This window comes from Mesoplodon bidens (assembly GCF_964165515.1).
Source record: "Mesoplodon bidens genome assembly, chromosome: X".
In the NCBI taxonomy this organism is placed as follows: Eukaryota; Metazoa; Chordata; class Mammalia; order Artiodactyla; family Ziphiidae; genus Mesoplodon; species Mesoplodon bidens.
Genome location: NC_138163.1, coordinates 136,970,057 through 136,993,553, shown reverse-complemented (window position 1 = coordinate 136,993,553; position 23,497 = coordinate 136,970,057). Strand labels below are relative to the sequence as shown.

General features: G+C 41.2%; 1 protein-coding gene across 1 annotated transcript in view; it reads right to left on the bottom strand.

Moving 5' to 3' along the window:
- The window catches only part of LOC308608491 (anosmin-1), a 195,574-nt gene that overhangs the window by 146,376 nt on the left and 25,701 nt on the right, over positions 1–23,497 (bottom strand). The window contains exon 2 of the mRNA XM_081221646.1: positions 9,969–10,016. Coding sequence (XP_081077772.1) covers positions 9,969–10,016 — 48 coding nt within the window. The remainder of the gene's footprint in view (positions 1–9,968; positions 10,017–23,497) is intronic.

Genomic DNA, 23,497 nt, shown 5'->3' with positions numbered 1-23,497 from the left:
TAAAGAGAAAGAAAAGGGAAAAGGAGGGAGGGAGGGAGGGAGGGCCATCTTTACAGAGTGCGCACTTCAAGTCATTGCCTCCCCCATGCGAATGGAAAATGAACTCACCCACATTGGTAGCTCTGCTCTGAAAAGACCCAGTTGAGAGAAGTTCTTTCTTTATTGTGCGGTTTTAAAGACTATTCTTTGACCTCTGCTATTTATGACTTAAGATCTGTGAAGACAGGGCCAAACCCCTTTGGCTCGAAAAGGCGCTCACCAACAAAAGCTTTTCACCTTTGTTCCACTTACCTCATTCCCCCTCAGAACACGTCCATACTCACCCCCTGGTTTCACAACTTAAACTGCATTTTCTTCTTTCTTCGGCCCAGTCACAGCCACTACCTAAATGACAAGGGGCCACCTTCGCGCCTTTCCAAGGAATGAAGCCCTAGTTGTCAGCAGCACCAGCTGAAAGAGCTCTGCTAGGAATATAGATGTCTTGTCATCTCACCTCAGTGAACCATGAAACTGTGGATAAAATGGTTCAGGAAACTAAAGAACGCACCAGGCAAGTGTCAGCCACAATGCGGCATTTCTCTAGTTATTTGTTATTTTAGGGATTTATGGATTTATCTATTGCCTTTCTCACTCCTAAAAGGATTCAAGACAGTTTACAAAGATCCACGGGATACAGCTAGAAAACAAATCTTACGTATGTGTGATAAAAACAAGATAAAGGAAAATAAAAACTGGAGTCAGGGATGAAGCTAGTCCCCATATACATGGGATAAATTTCAGTAACCTTGTTAAAGTAGGTGATTTTATTTATCATTCAGCTTTCTAACAGTTCTAAGGGGAAAACAGTGTCCACAGGCTAAAATATCTACCAGTTTCTAAGGGACGCATAATTAGTACTGATAAAGTGAACACGATGAATGCTTTCCCAAGTTTTCTCCTAAAGATGGCATGGAATAACAGACCGATGTCCTTGGCAAGTTCCTCAGAGTGGCCTTGGTGACTGGGTTTGTGAGATAGTTTCTGAGAATATTACACGTGCTGCATTGCAGCAACATGGGATTCAGTAAACGTCATTTGTCAAAGGACAATTTTGAGATTGTGAAAGGACATAGTTAGTCCTGTAATGGAAGCATGGATTGTACAGCATCTGGAAACTATATATCTATCAGGCATGTATAAATGTTGTTCCTCTCTGGTGCCTTTTGGTACTGCAAGGATACAAAAGGTTTGATATTCTAGTTCTTGGCAAGTAGCAGGAGAGCAGTGGCTTGTTGATACATCACTGTCATTTCACAGCCAGCAGAACTGCTGTGAGCTCTGACATCCACAGCAAAAATTACAGATCCTAATGAGGATGACTGCCTGAATAAAAACGTCATCCTAACTCTGCCTAGACACGCACCAAAGAAGATGAAGGGAGTACTTGATAAAGATCCTCCTTAGGAAAAATTTTCTCTTCCAACCCAGAAGAAAACAAAAGGTACAAACTCAATGGTAGATCCCATGCACAGCTACGGTAATTTTAGGCTGAAAAAGAGTTTAGAACAAATGCCCAGCTTAGCCATTACACACACACACACACACACACACACACACCATATTATAACCAAGCAGCACCCTATGGGACCTTCCCAGGACAGACCATCCCCCCATGTCCTCTGCATTCCTCTTGTTTGTAGAAAAACTTTAGCCTCCTAGGCTTTCCCTGAGTTCCAAAGAACAAATTTAATCTGAGAAGTGAAAAATGCAGAAACAAAGGAAAACAGTCAAGCAAGACAAAATAATAGTTTAGCCATTAAACAAAATCAAGGACATTCCTTTCCTTCTCAAGGGCTATAGATAATATTCTGAGCCATGTCCTTCGGCTGTTTTGGAGATACTGAAACCCCCACCAGGTGGAAGAAGTTAACTTCACATTGACCACAAGCACGTCGACCCTAGACCAGCTGGAACCAGAAGGTTGATGACGTTGACTCCCAAAATACCACCAGATTACCTCACCACCAACCAATAAAATTATGTCCACAAGCTGATCATACACCTGCAACCCTTCTCCTCACCGAGTCATTAAAAACGTTTCCCTGAAAGCCATTAGGGAGTTTGGGTCTTCTGAGCATGAGCTGTCCATGCTCCTTTCTTGGCCTTGCAATCAACACTACACTTCCCTTCACCACAACCCAGTGTCAGTAGATTGGGTTTACTGCACAGGCAATCAGACCCAAGTTTTTGGTTCAGTAACAACATCACCCAAAGAACGTCATGCTTTGAGCAATGAATCTTACAGAAAGTCCTATGACCCCAAAGGTTAGAAAACAAATAAACTAAGGTAACTGAATGTGATTATTTATAGGATGAAGGAAGTTCTTCCACATCAAATAGATAAAAAGTGAGAAATCTTGAGAAAGGAAAATTAATTTTTCAAATAATTAGCCTATATTCCTTCTTTAGGCAAATTAGACACAAGAGCATCTCCTAGTAAAGAGAGTGTCAGGTAGTAAAAACAGAGTTGAAATTAATACCTAGATTTATTTCCCTATAACAACTGCTCTTTTACAAACATAAAGCAATAATGTTTCCAAGTCAGACCATGTACCAACACATATTAGGCTTCTAAGAGGAATTCCTGTGTATGATTCGGTAGAACAACTTGACCCTCATGTCAAGGATTACCTACAGGATGGGGTCACAATCATGAACATAGAAAAACAAATGCTGACCGCCCCCCCCCCCCAATTCAAGTGAGAGTTTTCACCTCAGGGGAGACTACTTCTCCTTGGAAAAGGCAGGGCAACTCAGCACACTGACGTATTCAGTGCCCACAAATTCTGCCCTCCCCAGCTTACTGAAGTCCAAGTCGATCTTCTCTCTGAAACACAACCATTCGCATCCTTCAATCGACACTGGTGCTCTTTGCCAGTTGCCAGCTCAAACCCAACATCTTCAAGCAATCGGAGCTCATCTAGGCTCCTCTGTGTACCTTCTGATGAATACAACTTCAAAACGTCTGTCAGACCATAATCACCCTGTGACGCCTCCTGATGTATCTGTGTTTCATACGTTCAAAATGCATCCCCTTTCTAAAGCCAGCTTTCAAGAACCCTTGATCAGTCATGAACCAACTAAGAGATTTCGTTGGCACCTTCTTTCATCAGATGGAAGGAGAAATTAATAGGAAGAGCTGAGGAAGGGGTGAGGACAAAGACCTGTATACAGATGTTTTTGCCCCTCCACATGTCTTTGCTTTGAAGTTTACAGCAGGTGGAAGTCTTTCGCATCCGTAAAAACTGATATGGAAACTCAGAAACACGATGGGCTATTAACATGTCACATGTTGGATTTACATCCAAATACGAACCTGTTCTTTTCCTTAAATACTGATTGTGCTGTGAGCCTGGCCAAGCGTTGCAAGTTACTGCAGCGCACAGGCTAGTTTCCAGGCTAAAAAAACCCTGGAATGTTCCAGCTACTGATGGCTAATGATCGCCCCAAAGCACACTAATATGTTTGATAAAAGTTCCCAGCGTGAGGGCAGAAAACACTTACCATAAGAATGACAGTGTGAGGGAAAGCAAATCAGCGACACCAGTTCAGGCTGCCTTCCATGCTGAAGGCTCCAATTAGAGCTGTGAGCTTGCATTCCAGGAGGCGGTGACAGATGGCAAATCTCTCATTGTTAAAATCATCAACTCACCGATCCACCTGCCTGAGCCCTAGCAGGGACCCTGATGGGAGCCTTCGCTGATTCTCACAAACCTCAGCACCTACCACTTCAGAAATGAAGTTTGGAAACTAGATATTCATTTAGCTCCCCCATTTGTTAAGTTCTTTTTGTTTTTATCTGTTGCTCCACATTCTCTCACTTTGTCCTTTCTTTTTTTCTCCATTTCTGCCTTCACCTCAGAGGTGATACCGACTTGAATGTTCCCCTACAGGGACACTGGATGGAGTACTTGAGAATGCAGTTACACATGGACCCCTGACTCAAGGTTGCTGATGATGTGATTTTTCAGCTTCATGGAGACCAGGAAATCCAAGAGCTCAGGTCTCCCGGAGGACAGACTTCATCTCCTGCTAAGCACAAAAGCACATAATGGCCTTTGGGGTACTTAAAATCACGCCATGTACTGGCATGATGTTATAGGATAGTCTAACAAATGTGCATTTGACAATTTTTATTCATCATGCCACTACAATACTGCATGTACAGACTGGTATTTGAAAAGAACACTAGCCAAACTTTCACACACCTCACAATTTCTTTTCATATGCATTCCATACACATTTTAATTCCACTGGTGTAAGGAAATAGAATATTTCTCTTCTCTTCCTAGATTATCACATCCCATTTACTTAGAAATAATATCATGATCATTACTTATGGAAATAATAACATTGGTATCCAAAATAAAGGGAATTAATTATAACATTGGAGAAGTTTTCTACTCCGCCAGTGGCACAAACCTACAACTTTTCTTGGCAATCAATGTCAGTGGTGGCTTTGCCTATGAAATAATTGGTACCTCCCAAAAGATATCAGTATGTTGGACAAGAGATGCTCGATATACATCAACTTTGTCCTTGAAGTTGATTACACAAAGTCAGGGAAAACTGTAGGAATATCAGTAAGTATTACAATAGGCTTTAAATGTTTTAAAGGATATAAAACAACTGAAATTTCAAACTGTTGGATACTAGAATATTACAAAAAATAAACTGTTCGACTTTGGTTCTTTGGGTATTTGGACATAGCGCATTGCCATGGGTGCCTGAGTTTTCATTTCCCTCCTTAAGATGTATTTTCCTGGGGCTCTATAGATTTACTGTCATTACCACATAAATCATAGAAAGCATCTAACACAACACAAAAACCTTCAACGGTCACATTCAGTTATGTTTCTGGGGTTTGACCTTTATCCAATAAATTTCAGAGATGTCAAATGAAACTGTCCAGATGTTCATACAAGCAAAACCAATCTTCCTCACCTCTAAATTTGGCTCTGAATAAACCTGGAAAATCACTAAGAATCTGGAGTTATAGCCCTTATAAGAACCGAACTCCCACTGAGATCAAAGCAACATGCCACCGCACCAAGATTGAGCCCTAAATTACTGCTTTTCAACTCAAATCCTCACAACCAAATGGGAAACAAAAGTCAAGTGAGTGAGTTATAACACCCAAAAGGAGAAAGATGAGCATGCCTGCTCCCCAGACAGGGGTGCGTGTCAACAAGAATGCCATTCTCAGATGCAATGTTTAGAAGGGTAACTGAGCAGCGTAAGGTCAAAGGATGCTTATTTTATAAAGTAAATGCATGACTCACATGCAAATATAAAATGAACAAGTCTCAAAGATTTAACTCATGAAATACTGCAAGAACCAGTAGTATGTTACATGTGGTTCAAAGGAGAAATCCAAGAAATACAAATATAAATATATTCACACACAAAAACAAATGCTAAAATGGATTTACAACTAGATGCAAAATGGTCTATTGATGGGGGAAGCATCAATTGCAATACACTGCACACAACCATTTGCATTTCCATGGACAAGAATCATCTGCATTATTATCAGCTTTCTACATTTACAGAGTAAGAAAATAGCTCAAAGACAATGAACAATGCAGATAACCTGCAAGGGTGCAAGAGGGGACATCCAGCCATCATTTTGCCCATCTTAAAGTGCTCCACAATTTTTACTGGCTCTAATAATTGCGTTTTAACACTGAATTTTCAAAAATTAATTGTGGTTTGATGTTTTCTTACTGTTGTTTACCATTCCTTCATTCAATCAACAAATCCTCGCAAGCTGACCAAAAATGTTCCACACAGGAAGCTAGAAACTGTCCATCTTTTAGTTTGAATACATCAAGATATGTCTTTGTATTGAGAGACAAATGCAACTTTACTGTTTTGTTTTTGACTGATTTTGCATATGTGAATGCAATGGCAAACTCTGGCAAATGGGCAAATCCAGCCTGGCACTTGTTTGTGTACAGCCAGCAGGCAAAGAATGGTTCTTACATTTTTTAATGGTTGGGAAAGATAATAAAATTTCATGACATGAACATTACATGAAATTCAAATTCCAGTGTCCAAACATAAAGCTTTACTGGAACACAGCCACTGTCCTTTGTTTAGGTACTATCTATCACTGATTTCATGCTAGAGTGGCCACATGAGTAGTTGCCACAGAGACTTTATGGGCTACAAAGATGGAAGTATTTACTATCTGGCCTTTTACAGAAATTGTATATGATGTGGACTTCCCTGGTGGTGCAGTGGTTAAGAATCCGCCTGCCAATGCAGGGGACATGGGTTTGAGCCCTGGTCCTGGAAGATCCCACATGCCACAGAGCAACTAAGCCCAGGCGCCACAACTACTGAGCCTGTGCTCTAGAGCCCGCGAGCCACAACTACTGAGACCGCGTGCCTAGAGCCCGTGCTCCACAACAAGAGAAGCCACCGCAATGAGAAGCCTGGGCATTGCAACGAAGAGTAGCCCCCGCTCGCCGCAACTAGAGAAAGCCCGTGTGCAGCAATGAAGACCCAATGCAGACAAAAATAAATAAATAAATATATTAAAATAAAGAAATTGTATATGATGAGCATTAGAACTCCTAACATATAATGAGCCCCTGAAAAGGTGCTTGGCGCATACCACATGCTCGGTAAGTTATATGTTTATTTTCCTTCATATAATAAAGTAAAACTGCTGAGAATAGGAATGTGTTCTTCAATTCCTTTATAACTCGCAAAATGCACAGACCAGGGTTTTTCAACCTCCCTCGGCGCTATTGAGCTTACAGCTTCTTCACTGTGAGGGCGTCCTATGCATTGTAGTTTGTCAGCATTTCTGACCTCCACCCACTAGATGGCAGTAGTGACAACCACAAATGTCTCCTGCCATTGCCAAATGATCCCTTGGGAGCAGAATCGCTCCAGCTTGAGAACCACTGGCCTCAAACCATGCAGGACAGTAAGTCACTGCTCTACATCATCTAGGAGCTAAATGATGCCAAAGACCCCTGACTTCATAGTACTGGCTTCATTATAGGAGGAAGATTTTCCTAATTAATAATAAATAATCATGCTAAGTTACATGGATACAAAATGGATTATAACCTTTTTCCTGAAGGTAATACAGTAGTGATGTACTTTGGGGGAGGAAGAAAATGTACTGTATGGACTTCATTCATGGATTCATTCACAAATATTTGGTGAGCAACTACTCTGTGCCAAACACCATTCTAGGCTTGAAAATACCACAGTGAACAAAGACAACTCAGTCGATGCCCCTCGGCGCTTACTTTCTGGTGAAGGAGACAGACTCTCAGAGATAAAGGAACAACTATATAATGTCGTGCGGGTATAATATACGGCTGAGGAAGTGTGTAAATGGGTGGGAGGTGACCTGGGAGGGCAAGGCTGAGCAGGTGGCCTTTGTGCTGAGACATGAATGGGGTGCGGTGAGCTGGGTGACTGCGGAAGGAGCCTTCTGGTGGAGGGAAAAGCAGGCTTGATGGGGGTAAAGCAAAGGAGGAAGTTGGAGAGAGAGCACAGGCAGACAAGACAGGGCCGATCGATGTCTTAGACTGAGTGAGGTAGGAAGATATTAAAAGGTGTGAGGCAGACAGCAGCAAGATTCAGCTTATATGTTTAAAGGGTCTTTCCAGCAGCCACGTGGGTGCAGTAGAAGCTGGGAGACCCAAGAGGATGCTCCTGGATTGGTCCAGGCAAGAGATGATGGCAGATTGGACAAGGCAGGCAGTTAGACGGGAAGAAGAACTCACCTTCTGGGGGGATCCTGAAGGTGATGGGCTTTGCAAACACAACGAGAACGAATTAGAAAGTGTGTACTTTCTATAAAATGTTATGTGAACTTTATCTTTTAACATATATTCAGAAAGTTATATCATCAGCATTACTTCTTGATTTGGTGAGGTGTTTTTACTCTTCGGTCCCAATATTTGCTCACAACGGTTTTTCAAGTTGTTGGTCTCTATACAACACAGCTTAGGAGATGGCATTCCAAACTTTAGTTTACCTCTGCTGATTGGCTGAGTGATTCCAGGGCATTATCCAATACGTATGTGCCTGAATTTCCCCATGTGTAAAATGGAGTTACCACGGCTCACCCTTCACCTCATTAACCTAAAAAGCAAAGGAAAAGCCTACACAATGCTTCATGAATCTCAGAAGAAGTGCAAACTGTAATTATCTGCAAGTGTATCCCATGGTGATAATATCCAAAAGAGATAAACTGTGATTAACATGTAAGATTCATCCCCAAGTATTCAGAGTAAAGACAACCCTTAAATTTATGTTGGCTTTGTAATATATTCCAAAGTTTCTGTTGAAGTTATCTATGACTTACTGATTCATTTCTGCTTTCAGGCAAAAGGAACTGATTTCTTTTCTTGTCAAGTTCAGTCTCTCATGTCAGCCTTGATCATTCAATTATAAAATATGGTTTAACAATCTGTATTCCCTAGGGCTGCAATGTTCTTTAATTAGGATATTTTAAAAGCAGTTTAAATGAACGTGTCCCACTCAAATTTCAAGTGTGTAAAAAAAAATTAATTTCTTGATGGCATAAGGAGAAAAGAGGTGCTTATGAGAAATAATACTCATACAACAAATTATCATTCAAGTAATACCCAACGAACAAAACTGGACAAAAACACTACTTATGAAATTTAGTCAGCCTCATAGCCATACATTCATATAAATACACACACACACACACACACACACACATATATCTTCTCCTGCAGTGATGACATAAACAAATTACCCAAAACACCAACTGAAGAACAATTAATATAATAGATAAGCAGAAAATCTCTAATCAGAGCAAATATGTATGATATTATATAAAAAGAGTAAAAGGATCATAAACCAGACATTTCATGTCTGCCCAGGATCTAGAGAGTCAGAACTAAGCAAAGTTTGTTTTCACCAAATTATTTCACATTCACATAATAATTCTGTTCTGTTTTTAATAAAGCTCATGCGGATTAAATGACACAACGCATGCATGAATGTCAGAATGTATCATTATAGTGAAGTTTTAGGTTTAGGAACATTATTCTACAATCATTTACTTTGAGATAATTTGTTTGAAAGACCCTTCAAACTAATAATGTTCTTCATAAATATGCTGTTCCATATTATCGTGTATTGCTCAGATGAAATTTTGGTTGTAAAATAAAGGAATGCTTCAATGTTCGGTCTAATAGTTGTAACCATGAAAGAAATCTCATCAAACGCTATTACAATCCCAAAGTGCTGCAGTATTCTGAATATAAAACCGACTTTGAGACTGGAGCTAAAGCATATACATACATATATACTCTCTCTATAAACATATAAATATATTTAAAGATGGTGATGTTTGGGGACTGAGGTAAGAAATCTATGCTATGAAACATATGAATGAGTATAATGATAACTTTAGAGCATGTGTGTGCAACAAGAAATACTCCAAGATAGAAAAGAGACTGCTTAGTTAAAGAATCAGATTAGCGAACGAGCAATTCCCACACACAAACACAATAAACGCATACAAAACAACTTAGGCGTAAGGAGAATGCATTAAATCTTCTTGTGTAATCAGAAGATGTTTTCTCCTTAAAAATACTTTTGATTGAAATAATTCGAGAATAAAGAGAGAAATAAGGTAGTATACAGTAATGTTGATATATGTACCTCGATTGCAGTGGTGGCTACACTAACTAAATCCATACATGTGATAAAATCTCATAGAACTATATACATACCTTGTACCAAGGCAATTTTCTGCTTGTGATATTGTTCTACATATACGTAAAGGGTAACCACTGGTGGGAAATGAGTGAAGAGTACATGTGATTTCTCTGTACTAGCTTGGCAACGTCCTGTGACTCTACAGTTGTTACAAAATGAAACGTTTTTTTAAAATACTGATATAGTTGTAGGGAACGTACCTTAGAACATTGCTTGTGATTCTGGCACCAAACCAGGGAACCGTTGTTCTGCAAAAAGAAAAAGAAATATTGACTCATTAAATAATTTTCTACTTGAAATCTACATATACCTGTGTGTATTACTATCATTTTAAAATACCTGCATTAATGACAGACCAATTTTAGCACCCTGATATATGTCCCTCTTCCTAAAATAGGATATCATTTTTTGCCCTGGACTTTATGATACAAATACATATGTATAATGTATAATGAAGATTTCAAGGTGTTTCAAAAGGAAAAGTGTCTGAGCCATCTCTCAGGTGTGCTGAGCAACAGAATACAGACCAACAGGAAAATGACCACTAGACGGTTCTTCCGTAGTGAGTACCTGTGGTAAATGTACAAGTTGGCATCCTGGAGGCTTTCAATTTTAACCAATTCAGTAATAAGTGTTTGAGCCTGGAAGTCAAATCCCACGGGAAAAACCTCCTCTTTCCCTTTCACTGGGATGTGTGACTCTGGACAAGGGGCTTACTATGTCTGTCCCTCAGTCTGTATCTGTCTGCAAAGCATAAGGACAATACCTTCTGCATGAGGTCAGTGGGATAACTAAGTGAGACACAATCCACTTCGCACAGCTTGACAGCTACTCAACATGTACCAAATACTAGGACTAGGATTTATTTGTTTATTAAAATGTATTTTATTGAAGTATAGTTGATCTACAATGTTGTGTTAATTTCTGCTGTCCAGCAAAGTGATTCAGTTATATAAATATATACATTCTTTTTCATATTCTTTTCCAGTAATGCTTTATCACAGGATATTGAATAGAGTTCCCTGTACTCTACAGTAAGACCTTGTTGTTTATCCATTCTCTATATATAGTAGTTTGCATCTCCTAACCCCAAACTCCCAATCCTTCCCGTCCCCAACACCCCTCCCCCTTGGCAACGACAAGTCTGTTCTCTCTGTCTGTGAGTCTGTTTCTGTGTTGTAGATAAGTTCATTTGTGTCACATTTTAGATTCTACATATAAGTGATATCCTGTGGTATTTGCCTTTGACTTACTTCACTTAGTATGATAATCTCTAGGTCCATCCATGTTGCTGCAAATGGCACTGTTTCCTTCTTTTTTATGGCTGAGTAGTATTCCATTGTATATATGTACCACATCTTCCTTACCCATTCATCTGTCGATGGATACTTACGTTGCTTCCATGTCTTGGCTATTATAAATAGTGCTGCTATGAAGATAGGGGTGCCTGTATCTTTTTGAATATAGTTTTGTAGGACTATGATTTATTATCCCTAGTATTTGAATTTCTGCTTGAAACTTGTCATTCCACATGACTAAAATTTTGGTGATGGTTGGACTGTGATATTTACATCAGATTGTTCTAGGCTGGGGTGGTTGTAACAGATAACAGAAACAGTCACCCAAAAATTAAGATGCTGTGGCCTCTTGTTCTTTGAAGTTCAAGGTTGGGTATGAGATAAAATAGTCCATCTCCTATGTATGAATGCCTAAACTTTTAAGAACATCGGTATGAACAGAATAGTATCACCTTTGTTTGCAGTTAAAAGAACATTGAGGGGCTTCCTTGGTGGCGCAGTGGTTGAGAATCTGCCTGCCAATGCAGGGGACACGGGTTCGAGCCCTGGTCTGGGAAGATCCCACATGTCGCAGAGCAACTGGGCCCGTGAGCCACAATTACTGAGCCTGCGCATCTGGAGCCTGTGCTCCGCAACAAGAGAGGCCACAATAGTGAGAGGCCCACGTGCCGCAATGAAGAGTGGCCCCCGTTTGCCACAACTAGAGAAAGCCCTCGCACAGAAATGAAGACCCAACACAGCCATAAATAAATAAATAAATAAAGCAAACTGTCAACAAAAATAAACACTATTAAAAAAAAAAACCCAAAAATTGAACCAATGATATATCTTTTGAAAAATACTCTTATTACACGTTTATTCATATATAATTCACAAACACAAAAGTTAATCATATAACTCAGTGGTTTTCAGAAGAAAGGTTGTGCGACCATCACCAGTAATTTCTGAACTTTCTCATCACCCCTGACAGAAAGCAGTACCCATTAGCAGTCCTTCCACCCAGGTCCTGGCCACCACGAACGTACTTTCTTTCTCTATAAATTTACCTACTCTGGACACTTCTTATAAACGGAATCATACAATATGTAGTCTTCTGTGTCCGGCTTCTTTCATTTCATAATGTTTTACATGATGTTAAATGATATACTATTTTTGCTTCATCCATATTGTCATATATGTCAATACTTCATTCTTTTTCGTTGTCACGTTCCATTGTATGGATATTTGCTCTTCCATTCACAATAATATATCTTAATACTACAGGATTCCCAAAACCACTGGGTAGATCTCAACTGTTTAGGATTAGAAAATTTCCCCTCCTATCTAAAAATCACTCGGCTATAGATCTCAGTCCCACAGTAAGGCTTCAGCTATTAAATCTCTGCACCATGCGGCCCTAACTTTCTCCTTTACAGTCTTAACTCCCCCAAATTGCTAAAAATCTCTGCAATTTTAGATAATCTGGTATCAACCTACTCATCCCCTTATTAAGGTCCACACATCTTCAGGGGGCCCTTATCTCTCTCTACATATCATTGTACATCAGTCCGACAAACAAGGGCTGAAGCTGGAGCAGTATATGAACAGCCTGGGCTGAGGTTAAGTATGATCTTTGGCAAGATCAGAGAAATAATTAGATTGGGCAGAGGCCAAAGTTGGACAAACAGTGGACATGGTTTAATTACTGGAAATGACGTGTTAGTAAAAAGGGTGCAAGAAAGAGGGCATGACGGGCAAATTGGTGTTTCAGAAAGGGAGCCCTGGGCCTGGTGACACACTCAAAGTTCACAGAGGAGGTTAGGCAGACTGAGCTGTCGGTCATAAATAGGGTGACAACTGCAACAAAAAGCAGAGGCCAAACGTTGAGGAGTATATTATCACAGGAAAGCTGACAACAGGGTCCAGGGCAGCTTTGGGAGAACGTCCACCCTCCTTGTCTTTTCCCGGAAGGGTCTCTGGTCCATGCGGGGTTGGGTCCTGCTGGGACTTCCGAGGACCACGTCTGTCAGAGAACATCCTGGCCCCAACTTCAGTGCTCTGTGCTCACAGCCCAGAGATGGGAACCAGTGAGGTTCCTTCTAAAGAGACTCAGGGCTAAAGTGAATGGACGCCAATCTAAGAGACTAGGTCAGGGCCACATCCTGACAACCTCCTGCACCAGGTCTGAGGAGCTTCTGCCTCCCTGTGTCAGGTCAGAGGGTCCGGCCCCTTGTTCTTGGACCCTTGACCTCGGACCAGCTTCCACCTCCTTCCCTTCCAGGTCTTCCTTTTCCTGGAGAGATGGGCAGGACCTCTGGATGTCTGCCTCTCTGCATTTGCTGCACTGCTCCTGAGAGATGTATCACACGCTCTCCTGCTGTAGCATCTGTTTTCTTTGACCTAAGCCTTTGCTCCTCAGCTAGAGGTGGTCCAGCAGACCGGCCTTCCTGTTTGTTCTCTGCTTCAAAGTTTCACACGAGCCACTGGACCAGCTCCTGGTTCTCACAGAGGTGGCCTCCATCAAAGGCCACGCAAAGGTGACTGGGCCTGCAAAAGTAGGCGTGGCAACTGCTGCCTGCCCCCAATTAGTGGCTGACAAAAATATTACCCGTGGGGTAATATGCCACTGACCCAATTATTATCTATAAATATTACCATGATTGCATGACTGTCCACATCTGTAGAACAGGCACTCGCTCTGGTGCTGGACATATTCAGCCCCATATCATCATCCTGTATACGACACAAGTTTCATTTACCCATTTTCTACTTAAGAAACTGGGAGTCAAAGACGGCAACTAAAATATGGACATCCTGAAGCCAGTGGTTAACTCCACCGTGAGAACCCCAGTGAGGAAAGCTGAGTGAGACACAGGGTGAGATTTACAGTGGGCTGTGAAGGAATCCCCAGGTTTATAATCTTGGAAGGAGAGTAGAATTGGTCCAGACAGTCCTGAACGCTGTAAGCTCAGGGAACAGCAGATCAGATGGATGGGCTGGAGCAGACAATAGGAGAGGAGGTCGGCTGAATAGGTAGAAAGCAGATTACAGTGGATTTTGACTTATTGGAAATAAAGTATTTTATTTAGTACATGTCAGAGGGTTTAAAAAAAAAAAAGAGGATTAGATCTGTGAGACGCTCTGTTCATGGCACACCTTGCTTAGAATCCTTTTGTTCCCTTTGTAGATGAAATGGTCCAACCTCAACAATAAAAGAATCCAGCAAAGCCTGTCTTCAGCAGCCCAGCAAATGCAAACTCTGCTAACCCCTCCCATGCTGAAACAGTGTTCCCTGTCCTATTGGCTCGTATACCCCAATGGCCACAAAGCCCATCTGTTGTCTACATTTTATTGGGAGTTTATATCAATGCATCTCCTCAACCAAAGCATTTTCATTTTAAGCAAAATTTCCCATTAATCATAAAATGAAAAGCTGTCATTAGAAAGAAATATTCAGGGCAACAGCAAGCAGGCATGAAAGATGATTGTGATTATAATCATTTATTTTTTCATTACTGAAGATAGTATGTCATAGTTTGCTTGGGAAGATTAAAAAGGTAATCCATGCAAAGTATTTAGCAAAACATTTGGCACCGAGTTAGATGTAAAAAAAAAAAAAATGTTTTTTTTAAAGGCCATTGTGATTATTGATGTTACTTTCTTTGTCTGCCATTATGTTTGTTCTGAGGAGTAATCCTGGACTTACAGTCTCCCAACTCCTGTGTGTAGCACTCATCCTATGCTAAATGGTTCCATCTTATTACTGAGGCTTGGGGGGTAGGAGGGGGGCGGGGGGAATTATCATGGATTTTTCCCTGGGTGGTAGCAATTTTCCAATGTTTGCCAATGTGATGAGACGGCAATTGCTTTAATTGCCTTTGATTGGCCATTTGTATTTCCTTTACGGTGAACTGTCTATGCATTTTACCATTTCTATTTTGGATGGTTTACTCTTTTCTTAGCAATTGTAGCAGCTATTAGTACCAATTAGACCTAATAATAACTTGTCTGTAATAGGTGTTGTAAAATGTTTCCACTGCATCATTTGTCTTTTGAATTTATTCATGGAGTTTTCTCTCTGCAGAAATTTTCTACACACACACACACACACACACACATTTCCACCCTATTTCCTTTTTGGGTTTTGGGTTTCCTATTTTTCTTAAAACAGTCCCCACCCCCCACCCACGTCAAGGTATTGCAGCTGCCCTATGCTTTTGCCTGTATCAATCAGCATCGGCCATACAATACAGTTTATCTCTACAAAGAACTTCTACAAACCCTGCCTCATGGCATCAAGTGGCTGAGTAACTCCAGCCACTGTGTCTCGGCCAGGTGTGCACGTACATTGCACCATCCACCTACGCTGCTTACCTGGAATGCTCTTTGAGCAGGAAAGCAATGGAAAAAGACAAGAATCCAGTACATTTCAACATCCCGCCTGGGGGAAGTTTTTAGTTGGATTACAATAGCCTTCACCAGTAAAGCCAATTGACAACAAAAATAAAAAAGTCTCGCTCTGGCTAAAAGCCAGCAAAATAAAGAGACAAAGTACATTAGGCATGAAAGACATCTGCCTCTAGAATCATCCTTGTAACCTCCAGGTAGGATCAGACAGCGGGAGTTTGTAATTATATAAAGATTATATCCTGTATTTTATTGGTTTAACTAGATCAAACATGAATGCCAGTCAATCCAACTTTCAAAGAGTCTACATAAGTTCAATCAACTGCACCCAGACACTATTTCAATGATACTTTCAAAGTCCCTCCATTCTAGCCTTTTGATTTTTTCCTTTAAGAAAAATAATTCTTCAAAAGCTTCAAGTAAACACTTCACTCAAAGACAGCCCTCAAGGGAAGGATAAAGAGAGATGAAAACTAGTTATCTAGATACAACCGTTTGCAAAGAAAAAAGAGAACTAGAACAGATCCCACTTGTTTTTTAGCATAAGCAGGTGATGGTGTGGAAGAGCCACAAGGACTAACCAGTGTGCAGTTTCGGAAACTCAATACTGAGTGACCGCCCAACAGCAGGACAGAACATTTGAGTTGAAACCATTGCAGAAAACCCGCCACAGACCTAAACTTTACAAATCAACCCTATGAAACCACAAGTAATCAGCGGTGACTCAATCAATGATTTTCTTTTCATGTTAAATGTAAGGTTTCTAAAATGAAGGCATAGATTAGAATGTAGCAGTTGATTTTAATCCAGAATATTTTCCTATTACTTTGGAATTAAGGAATAAAATAGTTGATTTCATTTATTGTTTTAAGGATATTCCTTTCTATTGTCGATATACTCACGAAGTTTCTCATGTATTCAACAGCTAAAAGAGGAGTTCAGGAGACTTAAATTGAGACTAAGCATTTCCATGGCTCAATTTTTTTTTTTTTTTCGGTATGCGGGCCCCTCACTGTCGTGGCCTCTCCCATTGTGGAGCACAGGCTCCTGACGCGCAGGCTCAGCGGCCATGGCTCACGGGCCCAGCCGCTCCGTGGCACGCGGAATCTTCCCGGACCGGGGCACGAACCCGTGTCCCCTGCATCGGCAGGCAGACCCTCAACCACTGCGCCACCAGGGAAGCCCTCAAAATATGTTTTAAAATGAATCTTTGCTAGTGATCATCACAACTATACATTCATTCAAAAGATTTCTCAGGGAACTTAAATGCATATTGCTGAGTGAAAGAAGTCAATCTGAAAAGGCTACAATATTGTAAGATTCCAACTCTATGACATTCTAGAAAAGGCAAAACTATGGAGACAGTGAACGGATCAGTGGTTGTCAGAGGTTGAGGGGAGGGAGGGATAACAGGCAGAGCACAGAGGATTTTTAGGACACTGAACCCACTCTGTATGATACTGTAATGGTGGATACATTATACATTGGTCCAAACCCATAAAATGTACAAGAGCGACCCCTGATGTAAACTATGGACTTGGGGTGATGATGACATGTCGGTGAAGGTTCATCAATGTAGCAAATGTACCACCAGGGAGGGAGGGTGATAACAGGAGAGGCTGTGCATGTACAGGGTCAGAGGGTATACAGGAACTCTTTGTATTTTCTGCTCCATTTTGCTGTGAACCTAAAACAGCTCTAAAACAAAGTCTACTTAAAAGGTAAAAAAAGCTCTGTGTTTACATTTGTGGTTTACAGTAGGAGTTCTTTCAAATGTTATGGATCATCCTCAGTAAATAAACAGCCTCTTCATTAACCAGTCCCCCTAAAACATTTCCCTCTGGATTCTACAAATCTCTCACAGTGAACTGAATTCTATAGGAAAACAGTATTGGACCATACAAATATACCTCTCCAGACACCCAGCCCTCCCCTCTGGCCCCCACCAATGGAATGCAGGACCCGGCCACGTTGTTCTTTGCTTCACTTCTTCACACCTGGCAAGCCTGTCCAGGAATGAGAACCTCTGTAAGTGCTGTCCTCCCACCCAGAACTTGTCCCCTCCCCAAGTCAACTCCCATGCACCCTTCAGGTCACTGCAAGTGCCACTTCTTCCAGGAAGCCTTCCCTGACGCCCACTCCCTGACTACAACAGCTCCCCTGTTGCACATGCTCTGCGCCTACCTGTACTTCTCTTCCGAGGCACTCTACACAGTTGCCAAGTATAAACATATTCGTGTTGTTTTTCCTTAGTGATCATCACCACCGCTCCCCACCCAGCCCCGCCTATGACCTCCTTAAAGACAGAATGTGTCTATATCTCCCCCTCACCACTGGCTCCCTCATGACCTTAATGAATACTGACTGAATAAATAAATGACTGGAATACGGAGTCATACAAATACATTTAAATGTAATCATTAGATCATGAGGAACTGAAAAGAAGGAAATAAATAGATGGAGCTGAACAGATTTTTCATCTTCTCTGGGTGGAGCTTTTAGGAAATGGCTTCATTATTTTGTTTCCTGTAGAGTCAATGTCCAAGAGATTCGGCCTGAGAATATGAAAATCTGAACAAAAACTTGTATTCAGAATCAAGTACAAATTACTTAAGAAAGAATCATGCTCATTAGCTTTTTATAGATCTAAATAGAGTCATCTGAAGAAAAATGTATAGGACAGCAAGGGCTCGACGACGCCATATGGGAAAACATTACTTTCATGAACACTTGACTATGGATTTTAATCAGGAATATGCTTACAAATTCTGTCTGTGGGAGAGCGCTACATGAGGACGCAGCTTTTACTGCTTACTGTCTCTGACAGAAGGCTGGGACCCACCACAGAATCGGAGATACTAGCTTCCGTTAGCACACCTCAGGCACTAGTCTTCCGACTGTAACCTCCTCCAAGAGGACGTGCTAGCTGTGAATTCACTCTTGCCATGGCTGTGATTTTGGATATGTATTCACTGAACCATGTTTGGTCGTAAAATTTATATTTTCAGGAGAAAATGCTGGTAAACTGTGCATTCTCCACAAAATCACATAGAGCCCTGGAGGATTTCAAGACTGAATAAATGACTTGTGCCACAAGAAATCCAACCTTAGGTAGGTTTAGAGGGAGCATTCAATGTACTAACTAAAATTTAGTAAATGACTCATCTTACAAAGTAAGGAAAGCATGAGCAGTAGAGTACCTATATAAATTAAACAACTACAGCCTCGTTTCTGGGGAACCTAGAAAATAAAGAAACGTCGGTATAAACTTCATTCTCTTCCCAGCTCCTCCTTCACAGCAGGGACAAGAAACAGTGTCGATGAAGATGAACGCCGATTATAAAGGCAGGCATGCTCAGACATCACTCTCAAGTTTTTACTTCGCTGGTAAACTGTGTGGATTCTCCCAACTCCAGGAACCTCTCCCCAGTCGCCATACCTGCTGTCTAGAAAGTAAATGCCTATGGAATAAAGTGCCCAGGCCGGCAGGACAGAGGTACAACGGTTCATCATGTAGGAATGACCATCTGCTTCAAAGTGCTGGAAGGGTTATCTACAAGGTGGGTGGCTTGAGGTGGCCACACCCACTTCTGTTTCCAACCCTTACTTTGAAGGGTCCCTGACTTTAGTTTTGATCATTTGTTTTGGTCTCAGTGATGGTGAGAAAGACAAGACTGGGAAGAAGAGAAGGAGCCGTAGGGAAGGAAGTGGATGAAATAGGCAAGAAAGATAGAAAAGGTCCCAAAAGTCTGGGGTAAGTGGCATATTAAGTCCTTGGGCATAAACATGAGATGTTAAAACCTCTCTAAAATTTAATATAAAAGCACATTTTGCTTTTGTCATCAAGAGGCGAAGCAAACCTTCCGCACTCTTTAAGATTATTATAACCCAGCCACACTAAAGCCATTGGCATGAGGACTGCCATCAGCTGCCAATGGGCTGCCTCTCAGCAGTCCCTTTGGTGGGTGTCTGAATGAAGAGGTGGCACTTTCTGACACTAGGAGGCTATGCTCAGTTATGTAGCTTCAGCTCGGTCTCCATGGCAACCACCGGGCCATCGTGTCCAACTTTGGATATGGGGTCCCCACGAAAATCTGAGTATCCCAGCTACACCTGCAGTCCACAGGAATTAAGAGACAAAGCACAGAAAGAAAGTTTGGTGGACACGAGGAGGCAATGAGTTCTGGAAACATGATTAGTAACCAGGATCCGCTTGTTTGGACCTAGAACGAACCCTTTCAACAACCTTAGGAAAAGTCCTGAGATAATACACCATGAAGACATAAAATCTGATTGTTTCTGAAGTCGGGGTGCTTCTTACCCCAACTGCAATGAATGTGCACCATCACTGCTGGCCAGGTGGCAGTCATGACATAGAGGTCAACACTTCACACATGTGAACTTGATGGTCCCAGTTGTGCACGCTACCACCACTGACACTGAGTTGTGTACCTTGTTGGTTCTATACATGTTGGGTTTAATTACTAAAGTGTGATTCGAAAGATCAAAAAGAGAAATTAAGGAAACAATCCCATTCACCATCGCATCAAAAAGAATAAAATACCTAGGAATAAACCTACCTAAGGAGGCAAAAGACCTGTACTCAGAAAACTATAAGATACTGATGAAACAAATCAAAGCTGACACAGATGAAGAGATATACCATGTTCTTGGACTGCAAGAATCAATACTGTCAAAAGGACTATACTACGCAAAGCAATCTACAGATCCAATGCAATATCTATCGAATTACCAAAGGCATTTTTCACAGAATTAGAACAAAAAATTTTACAATTTGTATGGAAACACAAAAGGCCCTGAATAGCCACAGCAATCTTGAGAAAGAAAAACAGAGCTGGAGGAATCAGGCTCTCTCACTTCAGACTATACTACAAAGCTACACAGTCATCAAGACAGTATGGTACTGGCACAAAAACAGAAATATAGATCAATGGAACAGGATAGAAAGCCCAGAGATAAACCCATGCACATAAGGTCACTTTATTTTTGATAAAGGAGGCAAGAATATACAATGGAGAAAAGACAGCCTCTTCAATAAGTGGTGCTGAGAAAACTGGACAGCTACATGAAAAAGAATGAAATTAGAACATTCTCTAACACCATACACAAAAATAAACTCAAAATGGATTAAAGACCTAAATGTAAGAGCAGATACTATAAAACTCTTACAGGAAAACATAGGTACAACACTCTCTGACATAAATTGCGTCAAGATCTTTTTTGATCCACCTCCTAGAGTAATGAAAATAAAAACAAAAATAAACAAATGGGACCTCATTAAACTTAAAAGCTTTTGCACAGGAAAGGAAACCATAAACAAAATGAAAAGACAACCTACAGAATGGGAGAAAATATTTGCAAATGAAGCAACTGACAAGGGACTAATCTCCAAAATACACAAACAGCTCATGCAGCTCAATATCAGTAAAACAAACAACCCAATCCAAAAATGGACAGAAGACCTAAATAGACATTTCTCCAAAGGAGAAATACAGATGGCAAAAAAGCACATGAAAATATGCTCATCGTCACAAATTATTAGAGAAAGGCAAATCAAAACTACAGTGAGGTATCACCTCATACCAGTCACCAAAAAATCTACAAATAGTAAATGCTGGAGAGGGTGTGGAGAAAGGGGAACCCTTCTACACTGCTGGTGGGAATGTAAATTGGTGCAGCCACTATGGAGAAGAGTATGAAGGTTCCTTAAAAAACTAAAAATAGAGCTACCATAAGATCCAGCAATCCCACTCCTGGGCATATATCCGGAGAAAACCGTAATTTGAAAAGATGCATGCTCCCCAATGTTCACTGCAGCACTATTTACAATAGCCAAGACATGGAAGCAACCTAAATGTCCATCGACAGATGAATGGATAAAGAAGATGTGGTACATGTGTACAATGGAATATTACTCAGCCATAACAAAGAACTAAATAATGCCATTTGCGGTGACATGGATGGACCTAGAGATTGTCATACTGAGTGAAGTCAGACAGAGAAAGACAAATTACCATAAGATATTGCTTACACGTGGAATCTAAAATAATAGTACAAATGAACTTATTTACAAAACAGAGATAGAGTCACAGATGTAGAAAACAAACTTACGGTTACCAAGCTGGAAAGAAGGAGAGAGGGATAAATCGGGAGATTAGGATTGACATATACACACTACTATATGTAAAATAGATAACTACTAAGAACCTACCGTACAGCACAGGGAACTCTACTCAATACTCTGCAATGATCTATATGGGAAAAGAATCTAAAAGAGAGTGGATATATGCATATGTATAACTGATTCACTTTGCTGTACAGCAGAAACTAACACAACACTGTAAATCCACTATGTTCCAGTAAAAATTAATTTTAAAAAATGTGATTAAAATAATTAGGCTAAGATTGGACATTGAAAGGAAAAATTATTCTGTGCTCAGAAATGCAAAGACTAAAGAGGTGCGGCAAATATTCATTGGTGGAAAGACTGAACTTGCACATTTTCATATTTTCTTGTAACTAATAACTAATACTTTATAGGATTTAAGGAAGCAGTATGTCACAGGTAGATGAATCTGTGTTACACATTCTTACTAATATATGAACAAAAGGATTCACAATCTCATGCAAAAATGCAAACGAAGGCAGAAGAAATCACCAAATCTGCTGGACCAGATGAAAGCTGTTAACAAAGCAACAAGTTGTTAGTGAGACCAAATGATGCTTCGTAAATGACCATCATTAAACCATCTGTCATTATTTACAATCACTTTTTCAAAATCTTAGGGTTGGGCTTCCCTGCTGGCGCAGCGGTTGAGAGTCCGCCTGCCGATGCAGGGGACACGTGTTCGTGCCCCGGTCTGGGAGGATCCCACATGCCGCGGAGCGGCTGGGCCCATGAGCCATGGCCACTGAGCCTGCGCGTCCGGAGCCTGTGCTCCGCAACGGGAGAGGCCACAACAGTGAGAGGCCCGTGTACTGCAAAAATAAATAAATAGATAAATAAATAAAAATCTTAGGGTTATGTAAAAATGGATGTGTTGCCCATGGCTTCTTAGATCCCGTGAAATCTTGTATACAGATGTATGTCAGCTCTCCACAAATCTCTTTCTTCTCCATACTAACATATCTTCATAGTTACTCTTTTGGGGACTATTCCCCCTTTCCCTAACCCACAGCCAGGAAATAATTAGTGGGTGATTTATTAAACTGGTAACTATTTTCTAGAAAGTGGGTCTGTGCTGATAAAGAGCAGGGCATGGTCAGCGGATGTAGGAAGGCCTGCCCACACCGCAAACACCGAAGGTAAACCCAGTGTCAGCTCCGATGATGTCTATGTGCGATGTGAGTACACAATCTGTCCTGATGGGAAGGTGGGAGGAAGGAGCTTCTTGTGCCCTTCATTCTTCCCAATGAGACCAGAACTGAGGAGATTTTCCACAAGAAGTGAGTGTAATGGGGGAGGGAATTTAAGGAGAGAAGTGAAAAGTGCACTCGTTGCTGGAGGAAGATGAGAGCTGGAGTGGACCTGAGGTACACTCGGAGGATGGGTGGACAGTTCAGATGTTTACCTGCGGCTGAGACTATGGATTTACAGTCACACCACTCCATACAGGTGTGCAGTCTTCTCGGGCAGTACCCAGCACTGAACTGACATCCAAGGAGGCAGCTATTAGGGCCTGACAGATTTAGAGTTAGAATTTTATAGCTAGAGAGTAGCCAATGGGCAAGAAAATGAAACTACTGGGGGGAAAAAAAAAAGATTAAAATGATGCATCACGGGTCCTAGACAGGACTCAGCAGGAAATTACAAGGGTCAATGTAAGAGTACTTTCAAACTTCCCTGGTTAAAGAATCACCTGGGGGGCTTCCCTGGTGGCACAGTGGTTGAGAATCTGCCTGCTAATGCAGGGGACACGGGTTCGAGCCCTGGTCTGGGAGGATCCCACATGCCGCGGAGCAACTAAGCCCGTGAGCCACAACTACTGAGCCTGCGCTCCGCAACAAGAGAAGCCGCGACAGTG